Here is a 15084-nt window from a genome sequence, read left to right on the forward strand (position 1 = left end):
GTGGGAAATACATTTCTGTGGTTTAAACCATCCACTTTGTGGTACTTTCTTGAGGCAGCCCTAGCAACCTAACACACTGGGCCTAGCATGCGGGAGCCACTCCCGAGCATCCTTTGGAAACGATTTCATATAGTCATGAGAGAGCCCTGCGGGTCAGCAGGAATGCCCCAGAGGAACGGGAAGGGCAGTGGCCGTGGGTCTGAGGCAAGTGCACAGGCCCGAGTGTGAAGCCGCCTGGGCCACCTGCACAGCAGGCCAGATGCAATAAAGACCGTCAAACCACCAAGTGAGGCCCCCCTCCGCCCTGGCAGGCCTGGAGTCCAGGAGGGGAAGAGCAGCGTGACTTTTCCCCACAGGATGGGAACACTTCTTTTCCAGAGGCAACAAAAACCCAGGTTGGTAGAAGCAAAACAGATCAAGCCAGATTTTTGGTGTTCTGTTTTCAAGTACAAAATCAAAGCATATCAGCGTCTGCCCTACCCCCACCCTGAACCTGCTCCCCTCCCAGTCCAGCCCGGCCACTTCTCGGTCAAGCAGCCACTATGTCACTGCAGCTCAGGCTGTGTTCTGCAGAGCATCCGTCGTTCTGGGGGAGTCTGGAGTGGAGGGCACTGCTCCAGCCCTGACTCCAGCCGGGAGGCCACCCACGACCTGTTTCAATCACTTCTTCCATCAGACATCACGTAGAAAAGGAGCCTTGGCCAAAGGCAAGCTGGAAAACCACTGAGGTAGGCAGTGAGGAGGGCGCCCCACACCTCAGGCCTGACTCCTGGCTGAGAAGGGGCAGGCCAGGCCGTTAGGAGAGGATGCCCAGGTGGGCCCCCTCCAGCTCTTCCTGCCAAAGTTCAGGGCAGCCACTGAGCTGCAGGCCTGAGCTCTGGGGAGGGCTGTCATCACTGAGGCAGAAGGCGGGGCCCGGGCCCAGGTCCTCCAAGTGAGCCAGCACCTCTGCACTGTGGCTCCAGCATCCGTGCTGGGTCTGAGGCTGGAGTCTCTGGCATGCTGGGCGGGGCAGAGTTTCTGGCAACAGACAGGCCTCCAGAGACAGAGAGATACCCTGCAAGAAAGACAAGAGCAGCTGGTTGTGGGCCACAGCCTGAGGTCCTGAGATCTGGAGTGGACGCTCCCCAGAGGGTGCCCGGCAGTTCCTGAACAGCCCGGACGCTATGGACGCCCTGGATGCGGGGAGGCAAAGTGATGCTCAGAATTGGCGCTGGAGATGCGCTGCCGGGGTTCACTCCCAGCCCTCCTCCTCTCTAGCTACGGGAACTCAGACGAGCTCTCAGTCTCTGTTTTCTCCTCTGTAAAACGGGGATCGTGGAAGGCTGAATGAGTTAATACCTGTGAAGTGCCAAGAATGGTAAGCCTTCAGTAAACTTTCGTTATTAATAGGCTCTTTTATGCGGCCCATGAATGAACGAAGCTTGAAGAAAACATGGTCACCAGCTCCAAGCCCATCTACTCAGGAAGCCCCTACCCCCCGGGCCGGCTGGGTCCTCCTTCCCTCCACACTCACTGGAGCACCTGGAGCCAATTTCCTGACAGTGGCCCCTGCGGCCTTCCGTCCTGGCCTCTGCAGCAAGTCAGAGGACTCCCCCTTCTACACGTCTATAAAGACTTCTGGATACAAGTGAAGGGGCCTTAAATCCCCAGGGCCCCACCTCTTCTCCAAGGAGGCCAGGGTCCTCTCCATCCTCCCTAGAGCTTCTCTCCACCCTAACCAGCGTTGGATTAGATAACCCCGGATCTAAAAACTGTTCTATTCTCTGCGGACAGAGCCTTCCCAGCCCCTCCATTTCAGGTGGAAGCCTGGGGACCACCCCGCGGGAAGCAGCGCTGGCCTTGGCGGCGCGTACCTGGTACCCCGCAGCCAGCTCCGGGGCCGCGGGGGGCGGCGTCCAGTACGTAGCCTGGCTCCTGGGCTCTGGGCCCGTCCGTGCTCCCGAGCAGACCTGGGGCGGCGTCCAAAGGGCCGCGTCGGGGGCTCTCCCTTGAGACAGTTGCGGGGGCGACTGCATCCCAGCGCAGTAAGGGGGTGTCACCCAGGGACCCATATCGGGGATCCTGTTCCCCAGGAGCTCGGGTGCCGCCGGGGCCCCGGGGCCGGCGGGCGGGGAGCCCCAGGACACCTCGGCGCCGGCTGTGGAGCCCAGGCCCGGGCCGCGCGTCTGCGTCTGCGTCTGCACCTGCGCGGGGCCGCCGTCGGGGCAGAGCGGGCAGCCCCGAGGGCGCGGCGAGGCGCTGGGCCGCGGGCACCGGCGCCGCAGGCTGTCCTCGCTGAGGCCCAGCACGGCCGACAGGTGGCCGATGTAGCGGATGGCCAGGCGCAGCGTCTCGATCTTGGTGAGGCTCTGGCCGGCGGGCGCCACCGCTGGCGGCAGGAAGCGGCGCAGCTCGTGCAGCGCGCGGGCGAGGGTGCGCATGCGCAGCTTCTCGCGCTCGCTGGCGCTCTGCCGCGGGCCGCCGGCGGCTCCGGGCCGTGCTCGTGCGGGCGCCGTCGGGGCGGCCTCTGCGGCGCGGGCTGCGCGGGCTGCGCGGGCTGCGCGGGCCGGGGGCGCGGGCTGCGGGCGGCCGCGGGCGCCGTCGCAAGGGCACGAGCCCGACGAGTCGGAGGAGGAGGCCGGGGACGTGCAGTCGGCGTGGCCGGCCCAGCCCCAGCCCTGGGGCGAGAGCCAGCGATCCTGGCCGAGGAGGGTCTGCAGAGGAGGGGACTGGGCCATGGCCGGCTGCGGCTCTGGGAGGCTGCCCGCCCGCCAGCTCCGGCCTGAGCTTTTATCGGGCCCGAGGTGCAAGGGGGCCCCCCACCAGGTGACGGAGAGGTGTCAAAACCCACAGAGCCAGGGAGGGTCTGGGCTGGGGGGCCCTGGGAAAGGGGGCCCATTTGCGGAGGTGTGGATTCTGACCCCTCGGTAAGTGTGTGAGGACGATTCGATTCGCATCTGGATGGAGCTGCTGAGCTTCTCACCCTGTCCCACCCCCTGCCCCGCCCGCTCAGGGTGAGTGCCCAGGAGCCAGAGGACTGTGGACAGTGGCATGGTCTGGAGGGGCTGGGCTGTCCCTCAAGTGACTCATGGACCCCTGGGAAGAGCGGCCGCCTCTCTCATCACCCGCCCCCGGGGGGCTGTGCCCAGTGACTTCCACCCAGGGCCTGCACGTTTGCTGGGGAGGCCTCCAAGGCCAGCCGCGGGGAACCCGGCCACAGTGCTGGCCACGGGGAGGAGGGGACACACGTGAACCTTCCAGGGTCCCCTGGAACCGCACTTGCTGATTTGCTGAGTGACACTGAGAAAGTCATCACACTGCACACAGTTAATGACAGTCCCTGGAAAACAGAGCATCCTGGAGAAGAGGAATGGGGTGCAGTGGGTGATGATGGGGGAAGGTGGACCCCCCAAGCAGGGCTGAGTCAGACCCTCTTTGTGTGCTGTGAGACCTTGGGCAAGTCACTCGATTCCTCTGAGGCTCAGGCTTCCTCATCCTCATAGCAGTAATGACATAACAGACCACCGGGGGTGGTGCTGGCACTAAGGGCACATCCACGGAACCGCCTCGTGTGGCCTGGCAAGTGGCGAAACGCTTGCTGCTGTCGTTTTATAAAGAAGGCACTTTCGTTTCCAGATGCTTGTAGGCATTATTCTTTTTATTATTTGTTTAATATTTAAATACTTAGCCGGTGGTAAGTGTCAGGCTCACCAGGCTGAACAAGCTGGTCGTGGTCTGTGCTTTTGTGAGGTTTCAGCCTTGGGGGAGAGACGGGTGTCAGGCTGCTATCTCGTGAGCAGCTCCACCACCAACTAGCTGTGTGTCCTGGGGCGGGGCCCTGAACCTTTCTAAGCCTGAGCTTCTCTATAAAACAGGCCTCATAATTAGAGCATCTACTCACAGAACTGCTGATACAGTCTCCTCGTACAAACTGTGACGTATGAAGTTTTAGAGTAAAAGCCGTCACTCCTCAGCAGTAATTCCAGGTTAGAGGCGGCGTCAGCGTTCTTGGTGATCTTGGGAGAAAGGCTGAACTCGGGGCTGAGGGCCAAACGGGGGCCCAGGACTGTAGAGTTTGGACCACAGAGGAGGAGAGGTCACGGCCGAGCATCGAGCCGTGAGGAGGACTTGGGTAGAGAGAGAACATTCTGGGTGTGGGAACCGCGTAACCAAAGGCCTGGCAGTGGGCCTCCCCCAGGTGCTTCGGGAGCTGTGGGAGGATGGCGGCGTGGAGAACTGGAGGGCCTTGGCTGGGGTCAGGCTAAGAAGCTGGATGTTACTCGCAAGGCCATGTGGAGCCAAGTGGACTTTTGAGCAGATGTGACATAAAAAAATCCGTAATCAATAAGTAAAGGTCAACACGATGATGTTTCAGGAACAGACTAGCCCTTGCCAGCCTGAAGTAGTAGGTGCCCAGTAGTATTTTTACGGCTGTTTTTAAAAATTAACTTTTAGTTACTCCAATGACATAACTAATCCATTCTCTTTGCAGAAATGGAAACACCGCAGATGGAGCTGGACTCCCTGTAACCTGTCCCCAGAGGTCACAGCTGCTGTTCTGTCGTCGTGTGTCCTTCCAGACCTGGCCCCTGCGTTCACGGGAACATGTGTGTCTTCAGAAAACACGCAGTGTAAGTGAGGTGACGTTATGGCATGTTGCCTGTAACTTGCTTGTTTTCACTCAACAGTGTATCTTAGAGCATTCCATGCCAGCGCATATTAGCTCAGTCGTAGTTGTCATAGTTGATTTAAATGTCCATTTTCATCATAGTGGGCAATTTTAAGTGGTAAGAAAAAAAATAAAATGGCAGGAGGTGCAGATAAACTTTCAATGGTGAAATTACATCACTTTCTTCAGGAACTTATTTTACGATATTGGAGAAAGTGTGCCCCAGTTACCACTCTGACGTTATGATGGAGCAAGGATTGACAGTGAACAACGTTGGTCACGACAACTGTTGTTTACTTTATTCCAGCTGCTGTGTTTGGGGAGAGGAAAGTTGTAGTTTGTCCGTGGCGCACAAAAAAGGTGGAATCCATTAACCCTGGCCTTGATTTCAAACAGGTTTTCTTTGGAAAGAAGCAGTTATCATGCAACGGTTCATGACTTAAAAGGGTGTAAACCCAGAGAAAAGATACTACTGCTTTTCCTAAGGGCAGCGGGGACTTAGAAACCAGGCAATCCTACACTTCTTAGGTTGAAATAATGGCAAATCATTTGTAATAAATCATCATATTCGTCCAAGGCTGCACAATACTATAAAATTTTGACATATTGTACTATCCTGGACTTTACTTACGTGTAATTGACAGTTGTGAACGAACTCATCAGGTTTCGTATATATTTCTTGATCTGGATTCTGAAGGTTCTGATCGACGTGCTGTTGACACTGAGCTCTCTGACTCACCCTTTTAACTGCTGTGTAATATTCCATAGCGTGCTCATACCACAGTCAGTCCCTTATTGACGCATCTTTAGCATTTTTTAATTTTTGCCAAATAGCACTGCCTTGTGCCCGGGCAGCTAGAGATGCAGTGTTGGGATGGCCTTGTGATCTCCAGGAAGGTTCTGAATATCCACGATTACTCCTCTCTCCCACCCTCTACCCATTAGAGGCAGCCTGGAGGGATTTCCCAGGAAAGGGTCTAGGGAAAATGGGAATCCACGCCAGCACAGAGCTCTGCATGCTGTCCTTTCCTCTCCAGGACAGCCTGGCCCCCAGGTTGGGGCCAGCCCCAGAGCCCAGGCCCTGAGGGCTGTGGGATGTCAGAGCACGCGTTCTGGAATGGGGGCCCTTGGCCTGGTTTGCTGTGGCCCCCAGCTCTTCACGGGGCCTGCAGCCCGGGAGGCAGTGGAGTTTGATGGTCAGGAGGCCGGGCTGTGGGATCAGACAGACCTGGGCTTAGGGGCCCAGCTCCACCCTCACCGACCGTGAGAACCTGGGCAGCAAGCTGACCCTCACTTTTCTCCTCAGTTGCTGGGTAAATGAAGATGATGTGTGGCACGGCACTGAGCACAGAGCCTGTTTGTGGGCCCTGCGTTAGCCAGTTCGGGGCGGCAGAATGAAGCGGGTGAAGGACGAGGCTGGGTTCTGAGTAGGGGGCCCACATCTTCAGCCTTGGCCCTGAAGAAGGGCATGCCTTCCTTCTCCGAGACTTCCGGTTCCCCGCCTCCATTGCCAGCCTTTCTCCTCCGTGGACCCAGCATAAGGGTCCAGCTTAGCGGGTGCTGGGGCTCCTGGCCTGTGGCAAAGGGCCAGCAGAACTGTGGGGCAGAGGCTCTGGGAGAGCTCAGGTGGTGGGGCCGGAGCCAGGGCCAGCCAGCCCAGCCAAGGCCAGGAATGGACGGCTGGACCGGCTTGTCCTGCTGGGCCGGGTCCCAGCCCAGGTGTCCGTCCAGCTGGCCTCCAGCCTTGGCACCCACAAGCATCCATCCTCCTGTGCTGGCACTTGTCCCAGGTGCGGGGCCAAGGAGCTGGGTCCAGCCCTGCCCCACGGGGCTTCCACTCGGGCCATCTCTGCTCTGTTCCTCATCTGACTCACCTGTCGACAGGGGGGACGTCTGTGGCGATGTGCTGCTGGGTCAGGTGATCACCTCTGGGCCTCAGTGTGCCAGTGACACCAGGTTCACCCCCTCCTTCCTGTCATCGGAGGAGGCGCTGGCTTGTTCACGAGTGTGGCAGACACTTCTTGTTGCCCACCCGGGGTCTGTTTCAGCCTCTGTTCTTTCTTCCTTAATGACGAGACCCTGTGTTATTGTGGGTGGTGATCTGCCCAGCTGAAAAGCCTCAGTTCCCAGCCTCGCTTGCAGGTGGAACGGCCCCTGAGGTGTTGGTGGAGGTGTTGGACGGGGCTTCCGGGAAAGCTGCTTAAAGCAGAGAGGTGCGGTCCTGTGGCTCTGCCCTCTTATATTCTCTTCCTACCTGGACAACAGACACTTGAGCAACCAGTTTGTGAGCCTGAGGCAACGTCAAGGACAGAATCACACAGTAAGGATGGTGGAGCAAAAAGAAGCCTGAGGCCTTGATGACTACGTGGAAGTGCCACACTGGCCCAGCATGTGTACCCCGGAATTTCTTCATTGTGACAGAAAATAAATCACCATCCGGTTTAGGTTGCTGTCATGTTGGGGGTGTGCTGTGAGCAGCCCAACACAATTCCTGTCCACGAGAGTTAAGTTCCTAGGGTGTCGTCGTCGACAGTGGGGCCACGTGAGCTGGATGGCAGATCGCTTAAGTGAATTCACGTCAGACTCAATGTTCCCGCAGATGGATGGACGGACGTTCACCTGGAAGAAGGTTCTAGTCATGTGCCACCAGATCTCTTCCGAGCCTCGTGATGAGCAACATTATGATCTTGAGTGAAGACGTGAACCGATCTAATTTGGGGTAAGATCCAAACCCGAGAAGTAAACAGGGTAACAGCCAGGATCCCAAGAGATCCTAACAAAGTGGGGCGGTGGGGGAAGGGCACATTTGTGTGGTGACCGATGGCAACTAGACTTCTGATGGTGAACACGGTGCAGTATACACACAAATTGGAATATAATGATGTACACGTGAAACAAAAAAAAAAGTAAATAAAGAGATCCTGACAGACCGGAAAAAGCTGTCAGTTCTCACAAGGTGGGACCAGCAGGGCCCTGTGCCCTCCCAGCTCAGGGTCAGGGGCATCCCGTGCCCAGCAGCTGTGTAGAGATGGTGTGACAGTCATTGCCTCCAGGCGTCCAGGTGTGGAAACAGTGGTGACCCCATTCCCTCTCACTGGTTCAGGAGGCCTGTCACCCAGGAGGGATGGTCTCCTGTTCCCTGCACACACACCCCCTTGTCTGCACACACACACACACCCTTCTCTGCACACACACCCTTCTTCTCTGCACACACATACACACACACACCCCCTTTCCCTGCACACACACAAACCCTTCTCTGCAAACACACACACACCCTTCTCTGCATGCACACATGCATGCCCCTTTTCTGTGCCCAGAGCTCTGGCGCAGCTGGGTGCCCTCTGGGGGCTGGGCCACCAGGCCCCCGGGACCCTCAGCTCAGCTCCCGGGCTGGCAGTGCAGGCTGGAGCAGGGCCAGGACAGGAGCCCCCTCAGCCTGGCCCTTCCTTTCCGTGGGTCCCTCCCAGGCCCGGGGGCGGCCAGGCTGTGGGAACGCAGAGTGGGGGGTGGGGGCACGGGCCGCAGGAGCATGTGCTCTTCTCGTCACAGCGAGCGTGTGGCCACCTTCACACCTCCGCTCTGCCTGTTGACACAAGGCCACCACCTCCAGGGCAGAAGGTGTCGACTTGGGAAAGTGGGTGTGCAGGGGCCCCCAGGACGCCAGGCCCTCAGAGCCGGGAGTGCGCTTCTGGGCTGGGAGAAGGGGCTGCAGACCCTGCCCAGGAGGCCCAGGGGAGATCAGGCCTGTGTCCCTGGGATGGGGGGGCGGTGGGGGAAGACAGGGGCCTGGACCGGCCCCTCCCTCCAGGAGCCCGGAGTCAGCCTCCCCTGGCCCGGGGGCTGGTATGTGACTCTCGGCACAGCCAGGGAAGCCCAGGGACAAGGCCCTGCCAAGCAGAGCACCATCAGTGTCACTGGGAGGCCCAGAGACGGACAGCCACCAGGATAAGGTCACCGAGTGGCCCCTGGGACTGAAGGCCACCCTGGGCGAGCCTCAGCCTGGCCTTGTCTTCAGAGCCCTTCCACACGGTGCAGTGCCCGGCCCCAACCCCGTGTCGTCCAGCCACTGTTGTCCACTGGCTCAGAAGGGGAAATGGGGCCCAGAGAGGTCACACCATTGCTTCAGGTCCCCAGAGCCAGGATTTGAACCCCCAAGGCCGTGCCCACACCACTGGGCAACACTGCCCGGGCCCACTGAGGCTCCAGGGAGGGGTGAGCTGCACTGCCCTTGGGGAGCTGGGGGTTGGAAGAGGGAAGAGGAATGAGTTGGGCTCTGAGTCTGTGGTGGCCTGATGTGCTGGGACCACGAGCGAGCGAGAGGGGCTCCCTGGCCCGAGAGCAGGTGGAGGAAGGGAGGGACCTGCAGTTGTGGACGTTCTCCCAGTGCAAGTGGGGCCTTCATGGAGAAGGGGACCATGTGGCCCACGTCTGGCAGTGGCGAGCCCTGGGCTAGTTTGGGCAGTGCCAGGTGGGCTGGAGCCCGGGGTGCAGGCGGGGAGCAGGGGAAAGGGGGCGAGCAGCAGGGAGGAGTAGGGGTGGGCAAGTCTTGCTGAGAGAGGAGTTCGGACTCTTAGGGAGGCGGCGAGGTCCCCAGACATTCTGAGGAAGGAGAAGGGCTGGGAGCTGAAGAGCGGGAAGCAGAGTGCCAGTCAGGAGAAGCATCACATGAGGGCCGGGCACCAGAAGGGGGGTCACATCAGGGCAGGGGCTGCCTGGAGCTGGGGCAGAGGCGCCAGCAGTGGGGTCCCATGAGGGCGGGGGCTGCCTGGAGCTGGGGCAGGGGCCCTGGGATTGGGCCTAGGAGCCCTGAGGAGAGCACGTGGAGAAAGGTGGGGAGGATGTGGCCACTCTTGGCTGGGGAAGTGCAGGAGGGGCTGGGGGCCACAGGCGTGCGGGGAGCTGCCCAGCAGGCTGGGGACATGGAGGTGGACCCACTGCTCTCCCTCCAACAAGAAAGCTGAGCCAAGGAGGCTGGGGAGGAAGGGCCTGCCTCATGGCCCTGGTCCAGCTCCGGGGCCCAGCAGAGGCAGCTCAGGCCTAGGGCCAATCACGCCCAGCTCAGTGCCCATTTGAGACTCAGTCTCCTCATCTGCACAATGGGTGACCTTGCTGGGAGGATCGGGGAGCACCATGTGCTCAGCACATCAGGCTCCACACGGCCTGCCTGCCTGCCCTGCTGGAGAGGGACCAATGAGGTCTTGCCGCTCTTGAGAAGGACAAAGGGAGAGGGTGAGGGTGCCCAGGCCTGTGGCCCCCAGCCCTGGGAGGAGGGCCCAGCCTCCCCACCTCAGCTCCCAGAGCCATCAGGGGCTTGGGCCCATCTGCTGGAATGGGCACAGGCTTGGGGGTGGGTTCTGCAAAGGCTTTCTCCCCTCCCGCCCTTCCCTCCCTCTCTCCCTCCCTCCGTCCTTTCTTTTTTTAATTACCAAAGCCATGAATGCTTCTTACAAAAAAGTGGGAAAATATACGCAATCAAAAAGAAGGGAATTTTAAACACCCCCTGTTGCACCCAGCGAGAAGCACGTGCACACGTGGGCCCGCATCTCTGCCCCCTGAGCTTTCTAGCGTCCCTACAGATACATGAACAGAGACAGAGGCATCGAGAGGGCATGTTGGGGCTTTTGTTTTTCCATTTTTTGAAGCTTCTGGTATATATTTTTTCTTTTTCTTTAGACAGCTTTATTGAGATATATTTCACATACCATACATTCTGTTTAAAGTATACAATTCAAAAGTTTTTGTATGTTATGTTTAAAATTTTTAAAAATTGTGGTAAAGTGTATATAACATAAAATTTGCCATGTTAGTCATTTTTAAGTGTCCATCTTCAGTGGCATTAATGACCATCGTGCAACCATCACCACTTCCATTTCCAGAACTTTCCCACCACCTCAAGCAGAAACCCTGTCCCTGTAAAGCAAGCACTCCCCTCTACCCTCTCCCCCAGCGCGGGTCACCTCTAATCTGCTTCCTGCCTCTGACAAGTTGTCTGTTCTGGGAACCCCACATAAATGGAGCTGTACAACATCTATCTTTTGGTGTCTGGCTATTTCCCGTAGCCTGAGGTCCTCAGGGTTCGTCTCTGGTGGAGCAGGTGTCCGCCCTTCGCTCCTCCTCATGCTTGAGTGACCTTCCGTTGTGTGGATACACCCCGTTCTGCTTCTCCATTCGTCTGTCCGTGGTCGTTTGGGGTGTTCCCCCCTTTGGGCTCCGTGCCCGGTGCTGCTGTGAGCGCTGTTAGGACTGTCAGCTCCGGTCCTGCCTCCAGTCCCTTTGGGCCCACAGAGGGCGCGTGGTCTTGTAGCCGCTGTTCTCACCGACGTGTGGAACACTTTCCATGTCAGCAGGTGCACTTCTGAAATGAGGTTCCGGAGGCCTGCCTCGTGCTCCCCGGGGGCGGGACGGCTGAGTAACAAGTTCTCTGCTGGGCTCTGAGAGGGTGCCACATCGGTGAGCCTGACACCCATATTTCAAGAATTATTTTTAAATTGCACATGTAATATACAAATGCAATCTCCCTGTGAAAAATTTAAACATTACAGATGAGACGCAAGTCTCCTTGATGACCCTCAGACCCAGACCTGCCGCTCACCCACCACGAGGCCTGGTTGTGATTCCAGATCTGGGGCGGCCCCCAGCCTGTGTCCGTGCGTTCACACACCTGCACACGGCAGACCCTTACCCGGGGTGTGGTGTCATTGGATGACGTTTGATGTCGGGGTTGTGTCTTAGGTTTTTCTTTTCTCGTGTTTCGCTTGTGTCAGTGGCGTGTGTGATGGGGAAGAGTCTCCTGCAACGTGGTGCTGTTACTCGGCAGTGTGGCTTCCCTCGCACCTTGAGTCTTTTCTAATCAGGATGATTCCGACAGCAGCCCCTGTGCGAAGGGCAGCGAGCTGTTCTGAATCCTCGGGCCAGCCTCGGGAGCTCGGAGGCGGGGTGTCAAGGCTGACCCGGTCACAGGTGACCAGCAGCTGTACCAGGAACCTGGGGCTCAGCCAGCCTGGTCACCTTTGGGGTCTGGGAGGGGCACAGTGTCCAAGGGTGAAGAAAACCCTTGACTCAGGCCGAGGGCTAGACTTAGGTTTCTCCTGGGGGTCCCTCCAGAGCGAGGACTGAGCTCATCCCATCCTCAGGCTTTGGCACATACTCAGTACTGACCATGTAAAACCCTTCTCCCGCTTGATTTCGTATCTGGTCAATTTAAGCTCTGTCCCCTCCCCCTGGAGGTTCTCCACTCGCCCAGGGATGTCCCTGTCCCGCAGCCTCTGGCAAATGATCCTGTGCCCAGAGGCTCCCCACTTCCCGAGGTCCTGCCTGGAGTCCCAGCTCAGTCCTGGGAGCCCTGACTCTGCTTTCTATTGGGTCTACCTAGCTCTGGGGAGGTGGGGGCGCCCTCCCTCCCTGCCCTGGGAAGGAGCTGGAGGGGCCGAGGGCTGAGCCACCCAGCGGCTTGGCGGGGCTCACCTAGTCCTGGCTCTCCCTGTGCGGTTCCGAGCATCAGCGAGGGCAGGGGGCTGAGAAGGGGCCTGACCTGTTCCTCCTGCCTAGAGAGCCCCCGCCGGTGCTTCCTGGGGGGCTGGTGTGGACAGGCCCCAAGTTGGCAGCTGAGTGGGGCCTGCAAATCCTTATCAGGGAGTCAGCCAGGGCACAGAGCCTCAGGCTGCCCCGCCGAGAGCTGTGGTCAGCTTGTGGTCTGACCCTGTTCAGCCTTTGTTCCTAGGGGCGTGTAGGGAGGCAGGGACCTGGTCCCTGCTTGGCCCCTGCCCTCCTGCGCCTGTGCCCCTTCTCCTCCCTCCTCTGGGCTCCATCTTGCTCTGCCTCTCTGCACACAGATGCAGGTTTTTCCCAGTGGACAGATGAGCAGACTGGGTTCCAGAGAGGGTCAGTGGCCTGTCTGGGGTCACACAGCCCATCACACTGACGCTGAGCCGACTTCACGCACTTCTTAAGCCAGCCCCAGCATCTCTGACACATCTACTTAGCTCCGGGTGCCCACCACCGCCTCCCCACACTGGCCCTCGCCTGGAAAAAAGGCCTCTGACTGGTAGGAGGTGGTCTGCCCTGCTCAGATCCCGAGATCCCAGGTGGCTTGGCAGCGCCATCTGCTGGCTGTGGCTGGGGATTCAAGGACACTGGATGCCAGGGGTCAAGGCTCTGGCCTGAGGCTCTAACCAAGGGAGGCCATTTCAATGCCAAGATGTCCCACAGGCAGTCTGAGCCCCTGCTGCATTCTACAGCTGGGGAAACTGAGGTGCCATGTGACAAGTGTCCCCACGTTCACATGTCTGCATCTTTGCTTTGAGCTTGTTCAGCCCCTTGACCCCGCTGTGCCTCAGTTTCCCTACGTTTCACTATAAGGCTCGACCCTCCCACACGCACCCCGATGAGGCGAAGGAGCATAAATGTGTCTCCCCTAAGGAGAGAGGCGCTGTCTGCTCCCCAGCATCTCAGGCTGGCTCCCAGCACCCGGGAGACCTGTCACTTCCTCCTGCGCCTTTCCGGGAGCCGCTAAACCTCCCTCCTTTCTTCCCACCCCTCCCTCCTCAGCAGCCCTCTGCCTCTGTGACTTCCACTGGCTGCGCATCCAGCTGACCCATGACCAGGATAATCAGATTAGCATGGGTCTAGAATAATCTATTCCATATGGCTTGCCAACTCAGTGGCTCCAGGAGCTAAAGGTGTGAGGAGAGGGGGTGCCCATTGGAGGGGCTCCCTGGGAGCCTGGGGGCCTTTGCTGGGGGCGGAGGGGGAGGAGGGTGGTGGGGGACAGGCTGGGAGCTTCTTGCTGGGCCCTCTGACTGCTCTGGGCTCCAGGTGGCTGCAGCCCCCTCTCCAGCCCAAGCACGGCCCCATCTATCAGAGACCCAAGGGGGCTTCACATCCAGGGTGGGGCTGGGCCGTCCCTGTGCCTTTTCCACTCTGGATAAGAGGGGGAGTGTGCGCTGTAGGGCGTGGCTTCCGGAGTGGCCGAGCTTCACAATTCAGGGGGATTCTACTGTAGACAGCTTCTCTGGCTCCATCCTCCAGAGGCTCCGGGTCAGCAGGTCCAGGCGGGTCTGGAAACCTCTTTCTTTTTACGTCTCCACGGGTCCCTGTGACTGTGGCAAGGTTTCACGGGGGCTGGAGCACTCCAGGGCATCGCCCCTGCCCCACGCGCTCACTCTCAGGGCCACCCCCAAGGAGGAAAGCAGCCCCTCGGGTCCTCCTGTAGAGACAGGGGAGGGGGCTGGGGAGGAGGAACACAGTCCTGGGCCCAGACAGAGCCCCACAGACCCCAGCTCTGCGCCCACCAGCCACGTGACAGAGAACCAGCTCTCTGCACCTCCGTTTCCTCATCGACAGGTGACAGTGACTCGCATCACAGTGTGGCTGCGAGCTGTGCCCCAGCCAGGCCCCAGCCCAGCGCCAGGCCCAAAGCACCTCGGGAAGCAGGGTCCACACAGTGTGAGTCCATCCTTGCAGCATCGGCACAGCAGGTTTTACTTACCCCACAACCCAGAAGCGGAGCTGGGGCCCAGAAATGGAGCATGTTACCCCGGGACACAGGGGGCACGGGGCAGGACAGGGATTCCATCCTAACCCCCACTGGCCACACTCCAGAGGGCTGTCCTCGACTGTCTAAAGGTCAGGGCGTCACAGGTAACAGTCGTTCCCCTGAAAGGGCTTCCCTCTTGGCTGGTGCCGAGCTGTGGCAGGGAGGCCCCTGGCAGGAGGGGAGCTTCCCAGGAGACGCGCCTGCAGATGCTCAGCCGGCTGGCAGGAGAGGAGCCGTTTCCCTCTCCTGGGGCCTCTGGCTCCAGTGAGGATGAGATTAGGGCCTGCAAGGGGACTATTGACATAGCACCTTCGATTAGCACTCCTGTGTCAGGGGGCTGCTGGGAAATGAGGGCATCGAGGCCGGGAGGTGGGAGGGGGCAGCGCCCTGGACCAGGCTCGGCCTGAGGAACCCGGTGGGTTCCTAGCGGGAGGGCTGAGAGCCGGCCCAGCCTCAGAGGGTGCTGCTCTGTCCCACCTGCCCCCTCCCTGGCCAAGGACCCCCTGAGTGCTCCCCTCTGTCCGGCGGGGCTGCCCCAAGGCTTCGTTCCCAGGCTTACATGCTGGCAGGCGGAGGCGGCTTGGGCCAGGGGAGCGGAGCCCTGGCCCAGGCACTTGTCACAACACAGGCCCCAGAGGTGTGAAGTCCTCGTCCCAGCGGGAGGGCGTGCCTGGAGAACTCATTAGCTCAGGCAGCTCCCAAAGGAAGCCACCGAGAGGCTGGCGATAAAGAGATCAAAGGCGGGGGGCCTGGAGGTCACGAAAGGGAGGCTGGCTGACCGAGGGGGTGGGGCCCGGGCTCCAGGTTGGAGGTCCCTCCTCTGCCCCCACTTGGCTCCATCAGGCCCTCTGACCAGAGCCTTTGCACAAACTGGGCCCAGAGACCCCAGGGGACA

The 15084-nt window shown here is 59.5% G+C and overlaps 1 protein-coding gene and 1 long non-coding RNA gene across 2 annotated transcripts; one reads left to right on the forward strand and one right to left on the reverse strand.

The window, feature by feature from the left end:
- Positions 1-402: 402 nt before the first annotated feature.
- LOC139081266 (mesoderm posterior protein 2-like) lies at positions 403-2720 on the reverse strand. The gene is made up of 2 exons (XM_070606742.1): positions 1857-2720; positions 403-1057 (listed from the first exon to the last, which is right to left on the reverse strand). Exons 1-2 carry the CDS (start codon positions 2718-2720, stop codon positions 797-799), a joined length of 1125 nt encoding a protein of 374 aa, XP_070462843.1. The 3' UTR covers positions 403-796.
- A 1754-nt stretch (positions 2721-4474) lies between these two features.
- Positions 4475-7589, forward strand: LOC139081267 (uncharacterized). The gene is made up of 2 exons (XR_011536382.1): positions 4475-4613; positions 7251-7589. It is a non-coding gene; the product is annotated as an uncharacterized lncRNA (long non-coding RNA).
- Positions 7590-15084: the final 7495 nt, after the last annotated feature.

This window comes from Equus przewalskii, unplaced genomic scaffold (assembly GCF_037783145.1).
Source record: "Equus przewalskii isolate Varuska unplaced genomic scaffold, EquPr2 contig_11810, whole genome shotgun sequence".
NCBI classification, from domain to species: Eukaryota; Metazoa; Chordata; class Mammalia; order Perissodactyla; family Equidae; genus Equus; species Equus przewalskii.

What these genes read in the sequence shown, in the direction of transcription:
- LOC139081266 (XM_070606742.1), bottom strand. Translation starts at nt 2,720, where the DNA reads ATGGCCCAGTCCCCTCCTCTGCAGACCCTCCTCGGCCAGGATCGCTGG. An exon ending in AGCTGGCTGCGGGGTACCAG is followed by an intron (nt 1,058 to 1,856) that starts GTACGCGCCGCC and finishes TCTTTCTTGCAG; the next exon opens with GGTATCTCTCTGTCTCTGGA.